Source organism: Ammodytes marinus (assembly GCF_949987685.1).
Source record: "Ammodytes marinus genome assembly, chromosome: 21".
Lineage (NCBI taxonomy): Eukaryota > Metazoa > Chordata > Actinopteri > Uranoscopiformes > Ammodytidae > Ammodytes > Ammodytes marinus.
The window spans coordinates 9,420,254-9,439,405 of NC_137225.1; the positions used below are offsets into that span (position 1 = coordinate 9,420,254).

Below are 19,152 nucleotides of genomic sequence, written 5' to 3' on the forward strand. Positions count from 1 at the left end.
ACAAATTAGTATACTTTAAAGCGACCAGTCAGTTGCCAAGCCCTTACTTCAAGCTAAGCATTTGATATATGTCATGAATGTGATTAATGAAAAAAATAGCCAGTGTGCATTCAATTTATGTGTGAGTGGACAATTGTGAGATCCTTAATGTGTTGTGTGAATGTAGGTGGATGAGTGTGTGTGTGTAATTGAGTATGTGTAATCAAGAGTTTTGTGGACAAAACGGTACTAGCCTGGGTTTTGGGTCCAGGGCGCGCAGACGGAGGTCAGGGTTGGGAGTGAAGTAGGCCTATACTGATCAGAGGTCCCGGAATGTGGTCCGTCTCTTGGACTCAGAATGTTAGCTGTCACGGCTTCCTTCCTAGACTCTCGTGGCCCAATAGTGTACATAAGAAAGAAAAGAAAACACACATGCGGGCTTTAATGAAGTCTGTGCAGACAGTAATTAAGGTTACAAATGTAATTGCTTCTCAATTAGTAGAAATCTTGTACATTGTCAGCAAAACACAGTCATAATTACACCCACAATGCAGATGTGTGTAAGGAGATGAAATAATCAATGTCTCAAAGTCCTATAATTTCAGGTACATTCTACCTAATTCGATTTTTGTATTGTTTTCATGCAATCAGCTAGTAACTGCTGAGGAATAACCTAAGTTCCAAAAGGTTTTAGCCAAAAATCCAATTTATTCTTGTATCTACGCATTAGAGCTGTAAATTTAAACAGAAAAATAATTGTGATATTTGACATCCCTTCAAGCATGTAACATAGCTCTGGAGAAACCAAAGGTTCCTCACATTTCTATTTTAGTTTGTATATCTCTTTTTATCGTGTTTTTAAGGTGAAAACAAGCCAGCCTCTATAAGCTACACAATGATTCTTTAAACTGAGCGTTTGCTCCTCAGAGTGCTTCGCCTGCCTGCATGCTGCACTGTAGGCACGGAGGGATCTGCAAGCGCTGCTTCAATAAAACATTGTTTAATCTGGCAACACACAGGTCTTTTCATAAATGAAGACTTTAGCTTCATATCCCCAGAAAATAGTTTACACAAAGTTAAACACTGTTGGATTTAAGAGGCAAAACGCAATACGGCAGCAGCAACATGCCGAGCCTGTCAAATGGCTGTAACCGACGCGGCTGGAGTGGACCAAAGCCAGCCAAGGCGCAAATATACACAAATATATATCTATAAACCCTTTACTTTATCTCAATAAAGGAGCACAACTTAATTAGTCTAACAATTAGTCCTGGGTAGGAGCTATTTTCATTTTTAGAACAGAGCGTGGACAGATTTTTCAAACATAAATCCTGTTATTTAAATATGCAGCTGCGGCCCGCTATCAGAGCGCGCAAGGATCAAATCAAATCAAATCAGTTTTCATTAATCATTTGTATAATATGTTGTCCTCATATTGAGGTAAAATCAAACAGAGTTGCTATGAAGGCGACTATGAAAGTGTTGCTCGCGCCAGCATGCACACAGGAATGGGCCAACAGCCCCGCCCTCTTCTGCACTTTATAGAGCTCCAGAACATACCCGTGCGAAGCACGACAGAAGGCCGGGTGACAGGCACTATATTCGGATACATTTATGAGGAAGAGCCGGTGGAAGAACCGGTTCTCTTTTTTTTTTTTTTTTTTTTTTTTAAATATCTATTCTTACTTCTATAGCAATTTCATCATACAATCCGACATGTGGGCACCCGATCGAAGCACCTACAGTCAGCCATCACCAATCAACATCAGAAATCAGCCTATTTCCTCCCGAAAACAGAACTGATAACACAGCCATAAATTGGAAAATACCCATCCAGCTTCGGAAAGAGTAATCCGCGACAATGCATAACAATCATCAACACAAGAATATGTAACTTATCACGATATAGGTCTACATTACAACCAGACAATGCTTAAACATAGAACACACAGCTACTGCTCAGAGCACGCAAATAACAAACAAACAACGAAAATAGCACACTGCAGACAGACACACAGATAAGCATTTATACAGAAACTCGAGATTGCGCACACAAAAATAAACTTTAACACATAGCCCGGGCCGCGGCCCCTCAAAAACTCTACCACCCCGGTGACACCCTTATAAACCTAATTAAATCCCCAACTAAAGCCACTTGTCCACATATCCCCCAGCGACACCCCATTACTCAAATATCCCCTCCGTAAGCCACAAGTTCCTACCCCAAGGCCCCTATATAGTTTGTTAGTTTGTTACATTACCCTGAAACTCATGGCACCCCGCTAAACCCAAATCGTTTATTCATAAGTCACATCCTCCCCGAGAACCCCATGGCATCCCATTATTTTCCCATTTGAAACACTAAGTCACCACCTCCCCATATATACAACCTGTAGCTAAGTCCTTTAAATGATATGCATTCCTCTGTTTTTTTTTTTTTTTTATTATTGTTTAAATCGAAACAAAATACTAATATAGACAGCCTCATCGTTCATCCAACCAAACCACCAAAGGTTGTCCCCACACCTCAATGGTAATTAATGCCTAGAGACAGGGGAGACACAGACGCATCCCACCAGGGGCACGAGCAAAGCACCACAGGGCAAAGGGAGCTCACCGTAAGTCGGGCTGGAGCAGGGCTTCGGCCCCCGGTCGCGGCAGCGTCTCTCCTGCGTCCAAAAATGGCTCCGTGTTCAGTGACGTCACTTTGTAGTTTCTGGGTTCTGGTGGTGGTGTGGCGTGATGAAAGAAGTTGACAGCTGACGCAGGTTTGAGGAGGCTTTCAGGAACAGCTTAATTTATTTAACACAACAAATCTCATACTGCAGTAAACGAAGCCAAATAAAAGTCAGAGTATTTTAGCCAAATTGAAACAGAGGAAGAGACATGTAGACAGTTCCTGGTCAAACGTAAAAAGCCCCCCGAATGCTGCTCTGCAGGCTCTCTTATCCCAGGGTTCACGTAAACTGATTGGTCGTCAAAGACGACCCTCTTTGTCTAATTGGTGGGTTTTAACTATTGTGCAATCATCCCTCCGAAACATCTGTGGAATAGATTGACAGAGACACTGTCCGGCCTGGCGGCCTGAAGTCTAGGTTTGACCAGTAACATCAACATTTTTGGACAGTGGCCGTATATTATCACCTCTTTCCTAGTGGCTGGGAAAGGCCCGAATCCGGCCAATGTTAACTCAAACCTATAAAACAGTCATGCAAGTGTCTGGTTTAACTTAAACAGAAATAAGGTGATTTACAGAAGCTCAGACCTCATCGCCAACTTACACATTCCTATGAAATGGGGGTTGGTAAACTGTTAGGCCTTTCAGCCAGTCTACAGAAATGTGCTTTAAGAAGTTAATACACTACAGTCTCTTGAGGGTTGGAGGACGGATACGGGAGTCACATTTGGGATACGAGGAGAAAAGGCCCTTAATCATTCCTGGACGTCATCATGTTGCATCCCTTCTTGTGCGACATTATCATACAGAGTCACAACATCAAGGACGCCATTTTACTGAGGGCGCAGTCCGTTCAGCTGGCTACTGGATTGTGGGGGCCAAAAGGTGTGTAAGCAGCTTCATCTTCAAGTGCATCACCTGCCGTAAGCTACGCGGTACATGTGAGGTCCAGAAAATGGCCGACTTACCTCTGGATAGACTCAGCATGGACCCACCTTTCACTCATGTCGGTGTTGATGTCTTTGGACCTTGGACTGTCTCAGCACGTCGTACTAGGGGTGGCCATGCCGAAAGTAAAAGATGGGCCGTCCTATTTACCTGTTTGAGCGTCAGAGCTATCCACCTTGAGGTTATAGAGTCAATGGACAGCTCCAGCTTTATAAATGCGCTGAGAAGGTTCCTGGCAATCCGTGGGCCGGTCAAGCACATCCGCTCAGACCGGGGTACCAACTTCATTGGAGCGTGCAAGGAGCTAGGAATCCCTTCTAATGTTGATGAGGATATGGTGAAGAGGTACCTCTCTGAAAAGGGCTGCACCTGGACGTTCAACCCGCCTCATGCCTCCCATATGGGTGGGGCATGGGAGAGGATGATTGGAATCACCCGCAGAATTCTCGACTCCATGCTTCTCCAGTCCCAGACCTCCCGGCTCACTCACGAGGTGCTCACCACCTTTATGGCTGAGGTGATGGCAATTGTCAACAACAGACCTGTAGTACCTGTTTCTACAGATGCAGAAGATCCATTCATCCTCAGTCCTGCCACACTGCTGACGCAGAAGACCGGTCCTCATCTCATCCCTCCAGGTGACAACAAGAACCTACATAAGCGACAGTGGCGACAAGTGCAAAGCCTGGCCGATACCTTTTGGGACAGATGGCGCAAACAGTACTTGTCTACCCTGCAAGCAAGAAGGAAATGGACGTCTGACAAACCGAACATCACTCCAGGTTCGGTGGTTCTCATGAGGGATAGCCAGTCTAAAAGAAACGATTGGCCTATGGGAGTCATATCTCAGGTGTTCCCCAGCAAGGACGGAAGAGTCCGTAAAGTCGAGGTGAAGATCTACAGACAAGATGGACCGAAGCTGTATCTCAGGCCTGTGGCTGAAGTGGTTCTGCTGTTCTCTTCCGAGGAACAGGCTTAATCGATTTCCTCCTTTAGAGGTGGTTTGTGGAAATGTTATGGTATCTAGGGATACCAGACGGGGAGTGTGCTGCCTTGTTAATCAGTTGTATGTTTCCTGTGTTGGCACCTCCTACTGGTGAGTTTGTGTAGTGGAGATTCAGGTCATGTGACCAGAAGTTACATCATCAGTTACTATGAGGCAGTCCTCCATCTTAGATATGAGAGAGAGGAAGCACATGTTCATATCCATTATCATCCAGGCGTTCACGTCCGAGAGAGAATCGTTGGTATGTGTTATCAATCTTTTGGGTCATCTATTATTTATATTGAGTTATATTTTGTAGATCGAAGCATGTTTAAAGTGTTTATTAACGGACACGGGAAGTGGTGTTTTCACGTGTCACATTATGTTTAGCAATATCTTAACACTTTGGATTTAATGTAGATACAATTTATGTTTGCTGTATTACTACATATTATTTGTCACGTATTAGCATACATACGAACGTGTATGTGGACATATTTATTTACACTGTATTTTCTTTGTAGTTTTACTCCTATGGCCAATCAATGACTACAATAAAGAACTTCAACTGGAAGCCTCTGTTTACGTGGTGGTGATTGGGACGGAGTTATCCACCTGTATATCCATGCAAGGCGTGTGGAGAGGACAGGACAGGTATTCATTTTTTACTAGCCTATGTCATATGAGAAAAGTTTCACAATACCAAACACATGTCTCAGGGTTTAAGAGGATGCAAAAGGCTTTGCTTTCGAGGTGATGGTTCAGGACATTGGGACAATAACCCTGTACTATGTATACAGTAATCCTACAATGGATCACCATCCATTTTCCAACCAGGAAATGTGTTGCAGATGCATCCCCGATAAAATTGTAAGGATTTTGGTATCAAGACGTGGCCCAGTGGCCTAATGGATAAGGCATCAGCCTCCGGAGCTGGGGATTGTGGGTTCAAGTCCCACCTGGGTCGAATTAGTGTTCAATTTCATTTGATATATGACATTTAAGATACAAGTGCAACAAAGATTAAGTATGTTGAAAATAAATTAATAAGATAATAATGTAGAACAATCCTGGGGTAACCTAGTTAAAGCACCTATATCACATGAATCTGAAGAATGTCCAGGTCTACTCTTCCACAAATGCAGCATACAGCAGGAGATTGGATGTGGGTCATATGCACATATTTTACGCCCACCCCCCCCACTCCTGACCCAGACTCAGTATAAGGGTGCCACCTGGGTAAAGTCCAGGTTAAATAACCGGGATATGAATGTTCACATACCCGGGTAAACTCTGGATAATTTCAGAGTCACAGTGCATGTGAATTGGGTTTAATAGAATAAGTGATGGCTAAACTATCTGCTCCAATGTAAAGGTTCCTTACAGCTCAAAGTGGTTTACGTCCAGAGCTTTTGCTGTTGTGACGGGTCAAATTTCCTTATTTGAAATAGATTCTGGCCGTGGTGGAGGAAATACTCTTATAATTTTTTATATAAGAAAAAAATGTGTAATACCAGAGTGTAGATATACATTTGTCGCAAATGAAGGCCATGCACTAAAGAAACAAAGGCTTTCATTATGCACTCATTAGAGGACAGCTATATGGGGAAAGTGAAGGCACATTCCTATATGAATACTATATAGGCCTATATCATTGGATTATATTTATTGATGCATTAAAACGCAAGCAGTTGTTGCAGGTGAAGATGGTAAAGAATGTTACATGCTTTGTTCTTCTAGGAGTTTAATCTTAAAAATGAATTTTTTTTGCTAGTTGGTCAAATGTTTTATTTATTTTTTATTTTAAGATGGATTTAATAAAACTATATTATTAAAACGTGTTCGTTTCTTAAGAGGAAGTAAAAGATGAAAAAATGCTTGAGGAGTCAGACGAAAAAGGTTCAATGGTATTTAATGAAAAAATTATGTTCAGCAAGTTACAGTTATGCAGGTCAAGCGGACAGCCAAAAAAGTGAGAGCCTCTCTCTTCATCAACACATTATAACAAGTACAGATATGCATTTGATTGGTCTATTTTGAATCATCCTTCTTCTTTCGTCTTCCGGATTGTTGAATCTGCCATATGGGAGAGAAAAAACGCCTCTATGCTGGTGTCCTTGATAGAATAAGGTGTCTTATCTGTTGCTAAACTGCCGGTGTGAGTGAGACTACAGAGGGCCATTGTAAGCTCCTTCTTACAGAAGGAGCTTTTTAACGCAGTATAGAGTTCTACGACTTTCTATATCACATGTTTATCAATGGTTAATTGTTAGTTAGGCTATATAAGATATATTGATTAAATGCATTAATGATGGGGTTATATCATCATTAATTATTGAGAATTAAAATCCTGACAGATTTCAGGAGAATAATTATGAAGCGGGTAACTTTTTATATGGGATGCTTTGCTGCCCCTTTGTGGTCAAATATTTGCACACACACACACACACACATACACACACACACACACGCGCGCACACACACACACACACACACACACACACACACACTGTAGCATATTTATAACCTTCCCAATGGCTGCTCCTGAACTGCATTGAAACAATAGGATTAAAAAAGTCTTCCACAGCAGCAGCATATCTGCCTTAACATGAATTATTAACTCAAGTAAGATCTAACCGAGCTCATCTGTCATGTAGCTAATTAAGGCAACAGCTATGAATATGACAACAGCATACGTAAGCACGCGAGCCGCGCATGCGCATTACGAAGTGAAAGCAAACGCAACAACAACACACAACTCAGCAGCACAACCAGTTTCAAACTATTGGTCCAAAAGCTGGTTGTTTAGAGGGGTTTGGGATGCTGTCATTGCTACTCAGCGGAAACGAAGCTCTACACTTGCTTAAAACGCTGTAGCGGAAACACAAAAGAAGAGAGAAGTGAAACCTCTAGCTTTGGACTAGCCTACTATACTTATTTTTTGGAAGTCAAAACAGTTTTCAGACTCCACGCTTCCTGTTGTCACTTTGGCTATTAAACATCCAAGGACAGGACATAATGTGAGGCATATCGCGGAAGGATACTCGAGCAAAGGTTACGGTGCCAGAAGGTGAACTACTCCGGAGCGCTCTGTGTTTCATGTTTGTTTTCTACATGACTGTGTTGGCAGTATGTCGCTGAGTTCAGGCGGTTGGGCTCAAACGCCGGACCAGTCCGCCAGCGCCTCCGCCCTCCTCCCCGCTCACTATGCGGCCTCTCAGGCACTACAACCGGGCTGCCACACCGTCCTCATGTCGGTGCGGGTGTCGGTGTGCCACTCCGGTATTCGGCCGCTCTGTCTTCCGGGAGCAGGTGATGAGTCACTCGGCCTGCAGCTTAGCATGGACCCGGGGAAGTCCGGGGAATTCCGGCTGTCGCTCATGGACAGCAGCGGGGCGGGCCGCAGTGTGGTGAGTCTAGTCTAGTTTAGTTTAGTTTAGTTTAGTTTATTAAGATCCCCATTCGATTCAGTCGTTAGTTATAGCCTACTGTTCCTGGGGTCTCTATTATTTCATAAAAATATTACATAAACTGGATTACATAAGATTAGGCTACAGCCAAAACAATCAAAAGTAGCCTAAAACAAAAACATTAAGCATTCATACTCACAGGCAGCATTACAAAGGTCAAAACAACACATCACTCAACAATTAACATAAACTCAAAAGCTGTCTAATAGCCTACATAGCCTAAAGTTAAGATAATCTGCTTCACACAAAATGTCTATGGAAAGTTCTGAGTTCATTTAAAATAAGTCATACTACAGTATAGACATAGGCTACTTAATAACTAGTAGGCTAGAAGACCCACATTCAGAAGGACCCCGGGTTTTTTTTTTACCAGAAAATGCAAAGGAAATTTCACATAATGAGCCTGAAATAAACTGCACTTTGAGTATTGGTCAAAACTGATGAAGAAGCATAGAGTTACTATGTTCATTTATTTATTTTGAGCTTGGAGGCTGTAGTTTGTGGTGCTGTGGAACTGAATCACATTAAACTTAAAGATGTTTTGATTATTAAACCTTTAATCATCATAAACCTGGTTGGAAAATATGAGAAACACCTGTCAGTGTAATGCAAAGCAAGTCCGCTGCTTGGGAATAATGTTCCATTCATCGTTTTTCCTTGAAACTTTAAAATGTTACAGTTTTCACATTTACAACATCATTCATATTCGTTTGGCATTTTCTTGGTGAGATACCGTTACAGTATTGAGTAAAATGTTGAAATGATGATTTTACCAAGTGCTCACATCATCAATGACGCACATAGCGCATTAAGTTACCTCTGATTCATTTCCCTTCCCTGTTTTCTCCTCACTTCATTCTTGTCCTTCTCTTTCCTCTTCCAACAGACCATCGCAGAGTTTGACCTGGGGACAGTCAACTACGAGGTGAAGTCACCCAGGTGCCATGAGCTGAGTCTGGCGGCGCCTCCACACGACCGCATCAGCTTCAACTTCCGCTGTGAGCAAGAGGCCCAGGAGTGGGCTACCGTGGTCATGTCTTCGCTGAGAGAAGCACACAGAGGTCAGTCACCTTTTTAGATAAGATAGAAAACAACCACAGCAAAAAGGTGAGGGACATGGTAGATATTCCATAGCGCGTGACAGGGTGCCCTTTAACAATCTACAACGTAACATTAAAGGAGAAGTACCGGTTAGTGATTTGGTCCTTTTAGCTTACTTCCTGTCAGTGACTGCAGTTACACGGGCACAGAGACCCCCCTCTTTATAGCGCTCTGTCTCCTAATTGGATAAAACGAGCGGGATACTCAAAATTTTATCTGTCAATTACTGCAAAGCTGAAGGACTGGGATACCTGTTTTATGAACTGTGCATACTGTTTAAGTGAGTGTGATTTAAGATGTATATTGACCAAAAAATATCGCTTACTTCTCCTTTTAAAGGAAACGCCTGTTGCGTACGCTCAAATGGTGGGATTCATTTCCTGTAGTGAACTTGTGTGTGCGAATCGCGCTTGATGTATCAAACTGGTCATTTATCGTTTTGAACAAAAGAGCTTTTCTTTGCCCTGCTCTTTGCTTGTTTTCTTTGCTTGTTTAAATCCCTACCGTCAAAATCTCAATCACTGTGTCCAAGCTTAAAATTTTGGCTTCGAAAACACTGATCTGTGCTTACTTCCATAAGAAGCTAAGCTATGAAGAATAACTACTTTGCTCTTACATCATAATAATATTTTTCTACAAAATTGCACTGTTATGGATGACTAAGGCCCATGTTTTTCAAACACCCAGTGTAGCTGTAAATGCTCACTCAATAACGTCCGCAGCGAATCTCTCTTTGGAAGTATTATTCACACGGGGGTGAACCATCTGAGAAGAGACCATAGGAATAAACCTAGGGCACGCACAAAGGACCAATCTAGTGTGGGAGCCTTATTATATATTTGGGGATGTATTTATCTGAATGCTTTTTTTCTTGCAGTTGAACCTGAAGACAAAGGTCAACAGCTCTCCCAGGATGGTCTCAATGCACAGCACACCTTGGCCCTGCAACAAACAGGTGTGTACGCTGAACGTCTTCCTGCCAATATAAAATATGATCTTTTATTCAAATTAGGAAGTAACTAACCAAATCCCTCTTCCCCTCACTCATTTGATGTACATTCATTGAATCATTGTTAGCCCCCTAGTGGCTGTTTGGAGGTATGGCGACATCCTCTGCTCACACTTGGCGTGGATGTACACTTGTGTGTGTGTGTGTGTGTGTGTGTGTGTGTGTGTGTGTGTGTGTGTGTGTGTGTGTGTGTATGCGTGTGTTTCTGTGTTAAACCATCTGTAGAAGAAACCTGCATAGAGCTGACCCGAGCCATAGAAGCAGGTGACATGCAGTCAGCTTCTGTCTTTGCTGCCACGCTCGCCCGACAAAACGCCGCGCTCAAGATTCAGCCCTCGTCCAGAGACTATGAAGACACTGAAATCAGGTAATCATGATTAATGGCCAATGATTATTTCATTTTCTATTTAAAAAACATTATTCAAAGTAGATGATTAGTTTGATTTTTTGCAAACTAATGGCTCGTGTGTCATTTGATCTCACAGCCTGGCGGTTGTAGTGGAGGATTCCTCTTCGTCCTGTTGTGTCACTGTGAAAGTCTGCCCTCTCATGACGACTGCAGCGCTGAAACAGCAGGTTAGTCCCAAATCATATTCTCCTCAAAGCTAATAGTGCGTAACTTCTGTTGCCCCCATGTTGAATTCTGAATCATTACAACAACACTGACTGTCCGCGCATCTACATGAGGTAAGCCTTCGGTGGTCGTGCATGGATTTTATACCTTCTGCTGTACGTCCACGTATTTCTTAGCAGCGGAGTCAACAACTGGAACATTTCCTAGGCTTCTTCTTGGGATTTTTCTGCCATACTGAGAAATACAGAGAGAGTTTTGTCGAGCTGATTGGCTTAATCAACTTTGTGTCAACCCATTTGGCGGTGGCTCGAATGTAACAATATGATGCTCATATGAAAAAGTTACGCACTATAGCTTTAAAGGACCTTTTAAAAAAAATCAGCATCGGTCTTATCTAAAAGGTTTTCTCTCTCCTCTTTCTTTCTTTCCTTCTTTCTTTCTTTGGTTTTCTTCCAACTCAGGTGTTCCTTGAGTATGGCTTTCACCCGCGGGTGCAGCGCTGGGTGATAGGCCAGTGTCTTTGCACCGACCAGCGCTCTCTGGCCTCCTATGGGGTGCATCAGGACGGGGACACAGCCTTCTTGTACCTCCTGTCTGCCCGTCATGTTCGCCTCAGCCTCCAAGTCCTGCAGCAGGACCAGGAGAGTGCTCTTCTTCGCAGTCCTCCGTCTCTGTCCTTCCCTTCTCCTCCCCTCCTCGCTCCCTCTGCCAACGGCCCCTCACCTCTGGACCGGAGGCCTTACACCACCCTGCCTCCTAGACTCAATATCAGCAGCAATACTGGTGAGTGTGGGCATCAACATGTGGGTGTGTGACTTGGGGTTGCCCCTGTTTATTCAGTGCTTCAGACAGTAGCACAATATGATTACAATTGTCTGCTGCACAACAAATTGTAATAAATCATTGTCATTGTTTTCTGTTAACATAATGTCCATGATAGGTGTAAAACCATTGGTTTATGTATTTAAGTTTACTATACTATAATACACTGTAAATCCTAAACTAAATAAGCAGAGAGAATTATTACTAGTAGCCTCAGAATGTTTCCATGTTTAGTTCTAACCTTTGCCTGACCTATTTAGATCAGCTTGCATAGCACAAAACAACAGCAGCGCTTTACAAAATGTTGTGTCAGAAAATAGCAGAAGATATTATCTTAGCATAGCAACCCGGTTGAGCTGAGAAGTTTGAATTGAAAAATACAATGCGTTATTATAGAATGATTGCATTCTTTTAAGACGGATCAAAAGAACTTCAATTCTCAATACCTACTGAGCTAAGGGTGCCCCCGATTACATCTTTTTTTCCCTCTTTCAAAGTTCCAGGTGGGTCAGAGAGAGGAAACGTCGGTGAAATCAGGGATCTCATCAACCTAGAAATGCCTCAGCTCCACGAAGCACTGAGCCTCAACACAGCCTCTACCAAGGTAACAGACTGCAGCTAATAAGGTTTAGGTGACATAGTTAAGTGAAGACAAGAAAAGTGAAATCTAAACGATAAAAGCGCTACTCTGTGCCTTTTTAGGGTTGGCCGTGTCCTTCTTGCACTTACATTAACAAACCCACGCGGCCGGGCTGTGAGATTTGCAGCACAAATCGCCCAGAGAGCTACGTGGTTCCGGGGGGATACAGACCTGACCCACTGGAACTAAGGCGGATACAACAGGAGAAGGAGGCTATCCGACAGTACCAGCAGGTATGAAACACACACTCACACTGGTACCATTGAACATACAACACACCCCATAGTCTTACATCTAGAATCATACACCAGTACTTATTTCTTTTACACATAAATACTTACACAAGAACAACTTTTTGGGCGTACCATTGGCTGGCAGTTGAAAAACAAGCCTGGGTCAAATAATATTTTGTGGGGTTAAAAACAGATCCAAATTTGGCTCAAGGGACATATGAAATTGATTAAAAGTTGACATCTGAATTCCAATGATCAGGCTCTCTCAGGTTGACTCTCTTCTCTTCTGTCTCTGTTTTTTCAAAGGAGAAAGGGAGAAGAGAGGTCCTGAGGAGTGCTGGGGCTCAAAACAACTCACTCGAGTTTAACCTGGACCAGGACTACTGAACACACACACACACACACACACACACACACACACACACACACACACACACCAGCATACATACACTCCCATGTATATTTATGTGTCATTCACAGACAATTTGAACTATCTTCATTGCACTAATCAGACACTCACTTTTAGATCACATAAGAGAAGCACAAGCCAATGTCTATATGCATGAATTAAAAGGGTGTGGGACTGTTATTGTTACCCAGAAGTTGAATCTTCTGGGTAACTCATTCGAGATGCTCATTTGAGAAGCACATATGGAACAATATTGACATGAGAGTTTTTCGGACAAAAGACGGATTTCTTTTTGTCAAACAAACAAAGATTTCTGGGGCCTGTACCACGAAGCAGTAAGTGAAAATGTCTTAATGTAAAGAATATCTTCTAGAACAGGATAGCACTAGAAAAATGTTCCAAGTACATAAGGAAGGCTAAGGCTGTAAATAAGTTGGGGAACTATTGTGTACGTCAGTATGGAGTAAGTAATTTTTTGGGGATCTGTTTTTATTCTGATGACAAACAAACTGTTATGAATATGTGATGCACATAAAAAGTTTGATTAAAAAGACTTACTGGACATATTTCCACAGAGCTGATAGGCAAGTGGTCGGCTTCTTTACAGATTTAGATCTAATCATCTGAAGTGAACCTGCTCCCGAGCTTGTTAGCTGTGCAGCAAAGGTTAAAAATGATCCAGCTTGATGATAATAATAATTATAATAAAACTAATATTAATAATAATTATAGTACATTTTATTTTTATTTTCAAAATACTCAGACACTTTACATAACAGCAGTAAAACCAGCATTTTAAAAAACAGCGTATAAAACCAAGTGAGGTGCAGTATTGTAATAGGTTAAAGGCTATGATAGTGGAAAACCTAAAGGAAACAGAGATGGTGGCTAACCCAATAATAGCGTCACTTCGTGGTACCGGCTGCTGGAAATATATTCCGGTTAAACTACTGAGAAGGTTATGAAAGACTTTGCTCATAGTTACGGTTTGGCCGGTTAATCCTGATCACTGCTGACTTTCAGCGACAAGGGGCTTTTAAATGAACTTGGTTGCCACTAAATTGAATATATTTGCCTAATTGTTAACATTGCACTGTTGACTGTTTATATACACTGTGAAAAGGATGAAAATAAAATGTTTATACACCTGTATGTGTGAGTGACCATGCTTCCAATAGTACATCTAATAATTCCCCCTAAAAAACAAAACTAAAAGGAAATAGTTAAACGGAATGTACCTTTTAAACACCCAACGACACCACCACACTTTGTCCCAGGCGAGGGAAGAGGAGCGCAGGGAGAACTTTGCGCGGCTAGTGTTGATGGACAGCCAGGATCTGCTGCCTAACCCAGAGCCGGTGGACTGTAGGATCTGCTACGTGGACCTGAGGCCTGGAGAGGGAGTCCTGCTCAGGGAGTGTCTCCACTGCTTCTGCAGGTAAGATTTATCTCATGTGTAAAAAGAAAAATAGTTCCATGTCTTGGAAGAGAAAATCAAGGAAAATGCTTCAGAGAACAAAGTAAGTTTGTAGTTCAGAGGGTGCTTCACTGCTTCTGCCGATGAGGGATATTAAACTGTATGTGAAAGACCTCAAAATTCAACTAACCTTTATTTACCATTACCGTACTTATTTATGACATCACCTGTCCTATATGTGTATTTGCCTCAAGTGTTTTTCTTGTAAGGTCTGCCTTTTTACCATATTTCTTTAACTCATCTTGTTTGTATGGCCAATGCACCCTCAGTTGGCACTCCCAATTCTGTTGTATAGGTGACTGGACAATGACGATGAAGGCTATCTTAACTTCAGTAGAAATTTGCTTCAAGCTCGCTTGAAAATCCTGGATGTTTGCACTTGTGATTCCCATCGGTATCTGTGTGTGTGTGTGTGTGTGTGTGTGTGCCTGCCCAGGGAGTGCCTGCGCTCAGTCATCATGCTGAGTGAGGAGCCAGAGGTGTCCTGTCCCTACAGAGATGACACATACTCCTGTACCTGCTCCCTGCAGGAGAGGGAGATCAGAGCTGTGAGTACCACCAAAAAATACTAGATTTGCTCTGATAGTGCAGGATAACACATAGTGCCACTGCCTAGTGCCTACCTAATTAGTGCATGAGCAGGTTGTAGTAGTATCAGAATATGTAAATCAGTCTTACCAAATGTTTTTAATTGGCCAAGAAAAGCTCTTTTCAACACAGTGTCAATAGCAGCCAAGACCCTTGAGCTAAGTGCCCTGCTACTTGTTTTTTAAGCCCCAGACTTTGGCTCCTCTGCTTTTTTGGACAGCCTTCAAATGCTTTAGCCAGTAGCATGACGCAACAATTTGGCTGAACTCTCCGGCCGCTAAATGTTAAACAATAAAGTGTTATCCGACCAGGACTACTGGAGACAGCTAATGTAGGCTCCTCTGTTTGAAGAGCAAGATGTGTAGTGGGAAAAGTAGAACATTGCCTTTATGAAATAACACAGTGTTGTGATTATTACCATTACAGTTAACTCATCCCACATGATTTCTTTCCCTTTTCTTCGTATATTTCCAGTTGGTGCCGGCGGAGGAGTACGAGCGCTGGCTGCAGAGGGGCCTGTCAGTGGCAGAGTCTCGATGTGAGGGCAGCTACCACTGTGCCACGCCAGACTGTCTGGGCTGGTGTGTGTACGAGGACACGGTCAATGTCTTCCACTGCCCCGTCTGCAGGAAACACAACTGCCTGATTTGCAAAGTAATGCAGATCAACAAACAGGATTTGATCATTCACTCACATAGCTTCTGGGAAATTGTGTTGTAAATGTAGCGTGTGTATATATGATTAGTCAGAGGTAATCAATAACAAAGAGTCTTTGTGAAAGAAGCCAGTGACACTAAATAGTTGAGGGTAGTCACAGGATTCTTTTTTTTTGTACCCCCAGGCTAACTGCTGTTTAAAGACTAAATGTTTTTTTCTTTGTGATCACATGGTTTCACTGATATTAAATACACGCAGATATATGTAACCTCTTTTTTTCTGTCCATGCTTCTATTTTTTCCTCTCCCCCCCAGTCTATCCACGAGGGAATGAACTGTAAGCAATACCAAGACGATCTCGCAGCCCGCGCTATAAATGACTCGGCTGCCCGGAGGACGACACATCTACTCAAGGTGAACTGTAAATAGGCACCTCGTGTACTGTCTGTTTGTATGCAGTGAAAAGAGACTGAAGAGAGGCCTCCTGTAAGCTGTCATCGACGTTTTGGGAACATCTATTGCATGGAGAAGTTGTAGAATGTATCTATTGTTATTATTAAGTTTAGAAATAGATTAATTTTGACAAAGTATACATCAATGATAAATGACCTTGTGTTCCACTGCTTATAGATCAAACAGAAAGCGGCACAAACCACATCCTCCCATCTCATATTCTCTCTTCTGTTCTCCTTTTTTTTCTGTCACACAAACAGACCCTTGTGCAGTCAGGGGAGGCAATGCACTGTCCCCAGTGTGGCATCATTGTGCAGAAGAGGGATGGATGTGATTGGCTGCGCTGCACTGTCTGTCACACTGAGATCTGCTGGGTCACCAGAGGCCCGCGTTGGGGGCCCATGGTAAGAAATCCTTTATTTCCTCTCCGAGTCATGGCCTATTTCTTTGCCTAATGTTGTAAGCTACCATATAGGAGCCACACTCTGATGGTCTCAGTATGATTTGATCCAAAAGCTTTGGTCAGACGGACTCTCAAAGGCCTGAATATACAGATTCAAATTCTGATTATTGTCTCTCCTCGTTAAAGAAGGAGTCAGCGATTCTGGAGGATGTTTGTTGTCAAAATATTTTTTGTCAAAATCAGTGAATATCTGATCTACCTAACTCCACCTTACGCTATGATTGTAGTGAAGCTTTATAGCCAAAACATGTTGGTGAAAATAAAAAGGTTTTTTATTTGCAAATTCTTTTAATGGTTTGATTCTAATCCTTTTCCAAGGGTCCCGGAGACACCAGTGGAGGATGTTGCTGCAACGTCAACAATCAGAAATGCCATCCTAAATGCCAAAACTGCCACTGAGAACGCCAAGAGTGGTCCGAAATCGCAGAAGGGAACGAAAGACTCAACTTGAAAATAGACTGTTCTCTGAAATAGGGACGAGGGTATTAGGTCAAACAGAAAAGTATATTTGAGCCAAACTGACTGCAAGATTTCTCATACATCCTCCCTGTTATAACTGGAGATATCCTCACCCCCCGCCCCCTCCCCCCAGCAATCACAGATGATCTGACCATTCCTGTCACAAGCAAAGCAATGCTGGTGGTGTGTGATTTTTGGCAAGTCAGCATTCGTTCAGTGTTAAATCAAATGAGCACATGTGACTGGGATAATGACGAGGGCGGTTAGGAGTCTGCAGGGAAAGAGTATTAACTTTCATGGCATGCGGTGTATTAAATGATTGCACCGTGGAGACGTAGCAAATAGCAATGCAGGTGTGTTGTTTTCTGCTTTGGTAGTAGCTCATCAGGATGTGTTGCATTAAACTGAAGCGGCCTTATTCTTGTGCACAAAAGCTGTAGCAGGGTTCTTTATATGTTGAAGTTTTCCCGGGAAACGTGTCAAAATCCTTGTTGTGTATGCAATTTTCTGCATAGAGCTAGGTCAAAAAAGTGTACGTATCTATTGTTATAATTTGTGTGTGTGTGTGTGTGTGTGTGTGTGTGTGTGCGTGCGTGCGCCTTGTCGCTACAGAGCTTTTTTGCGACGACAATGCATCCGATTGTTAATCTGTTGTTTACTTTGAGGTTGTTTGCATGTGTCAGTCACTCTCACATGCTTCTGTGTCTGTGAAGGGGCTCACACGAAGGTTACTGCTCAGCTGGCCTCATCAATTAAGAGAGTGTATTGATTATTGGCAAAATAGCAATACTTAAACACGCAGGAGAAGGCACACGTGAACACATTCTGTGTATAAGCTCATATGCGGATATTAGCCATAGTATGCTACTTAACAGCTTTTGAAATTATGCGGAAAAAAGCTTTTGGTAATAAGTGTACTTTTTTCTAATCAATCTATGCATGAAGTTGAATACATTAATGGAAATCAACAATGTATCCTCTGTGAGCATGCAGCCTCACCACCTGCACTCTCTGTTACCCAGAATTTAGACAATGATCTCCATATACCAAACTACCCCCCCCCCCCCCCCCCCCCCCCTTCGACTACACTACTGCCCTGCACTGACAAGCCATGAATAGGTTATTCACTGTTACAATATCAGCTCTGTGTGGCTGACGTACCGTTGTGCCTTACATTTCAATAAATATCCTTTGAACTCTCTGACCTATTGTGTGTGTGCCTTTTATATACTATCCATGGTGTGTGCTTTATCCATAAGGATTTTATTCTGGCAGGAAAAATGGTTTAGAAACAGCATGTACAAAATGTATAACTTAATAAGTTAAAACACAAATTGTATTAAGTAATTGATTTCTTTAAATATGAACAATCCAAATGATTCTATGTCTGGTCATATTTAGCAAAGGACTTATAGGAACACTTTTCCTAAAGTCTTGGCTACGGCCAAACTGACTTATATTCTGAATGAGAGGGTTTGCAAGTCAGTTAACCTCGTGGCAAAAAAAAAAAAAAAAACTTGCCTGGTACCAGCGATGTGCCATGATTTATGTCTTGCCCTGCTGAAGTGACGGATTAGATGTCCAAAATTGTATGACAAGGGGCTAAATATATAAAGTTATTATTACTGTAATTGGCAGTGTGCCTACGTCTGTGCTGAATTCACATTGCCTTCCTACATCTGCTTTATATTACCAGCACAGTTGTACTTTCTTTTATAAGTTAGACAACCTACATTGTGTTGTCTGTTTTAATGGAAATGTATTCCCACATGACAACAGCACAAGAGCCTAATCCTGGCACAGCTGCTCAGATTTCAGATAGCACAGGCTGCCACTGGAAAGCTGTCCACAGGGGCAGCTGCAGCACTACATACTAATCATCCAGATGAAGGAACGGAAGCATAACATTTTCTCCAAATGTGTTTGTTGGAAGAGTGTGTTCATTTACATTTATATGAGAGGACAGCTGTTTTCATCTTGGGTGTCACTGTCGGTCTGTACCAGTAAACTGTCAAAGGGTGTCAGTGTTGCTGTGTGGACATGTGTGGACAGCATGAGAGGCACAGGGAGGTGTAGTGGCATAACAAGAAAGGACACTGTGTGAGACTGTGTGAGATTTCACATTTTACAGGTGCACTGCCAGCAGATGTTGGGGGCTTTTGAGGTAAGGATGATAGTAAGGGCCTGTGAGTCACAAGTTCCCTACAAA

General features: G+C 42.4%; 1 protein-coding gene across 3 annotated transcripts; it reads left to right on the forward strand.

The window, feature by feature from the left end:
- The first annotated feature begins 4,775 nt into the window (after nt 1-4,775).
- shrprbck1r (sharpin and rbck1 related) lies at nt 4,776-18,107 on the forward strand. 3 transcript variants are annotated; one of them, XM_080050412.1, is made up of 15 exons: nt 4,776-4,851; nt 5,114-5,243; nt 8,946-9,120; nt 10,038-10,115; nt 10,395-10,536; nt 10,655-10,745; nt 11,205-11,526; nt 12,063-12,169; nt 12,268-12,438; nt 14,125-14,285; nt 14,761-14,872; nt 15,387-15,566; nt 15,884-15,982; nt 16,282-16,425; nt 16,803-18,107. In XM_080050412.1, exons 3-15 carry the CDS (start codon nt 9,093-9,095, stop codon nt 16,881-16,883), a joined length of 1,716 nt encoding a protein of 571 aa, XP_079906538.1. In that variant the 5' UTR covers nt 4,776-4,851; nt 5,114-5,243; nt 8,946-9,092; the 3' UTR covers nt 16,884-18,107. The 3 variants fall into 3 exon arrangements, with proteins under 3 accessions (XP_079906538.1, XP_079906536.1, XP_079906537.1); XM_080050410.1 differs by lacking the exons at nt 4,776-4,851; nt 5,114-5,243 and adding an exon at nt 7,330-7,999; XM_080050411.1 differs by lacking the exons at nt 4,776-4,851; nt 5,114-5,243 and adding an exon at nt 7,330-7,999 and having other exon boundaries at nt 12,069-12,169.
- The last annotated feature ends 1,045 nt before the right edge of the window (nt 18,108-19,152 follow it).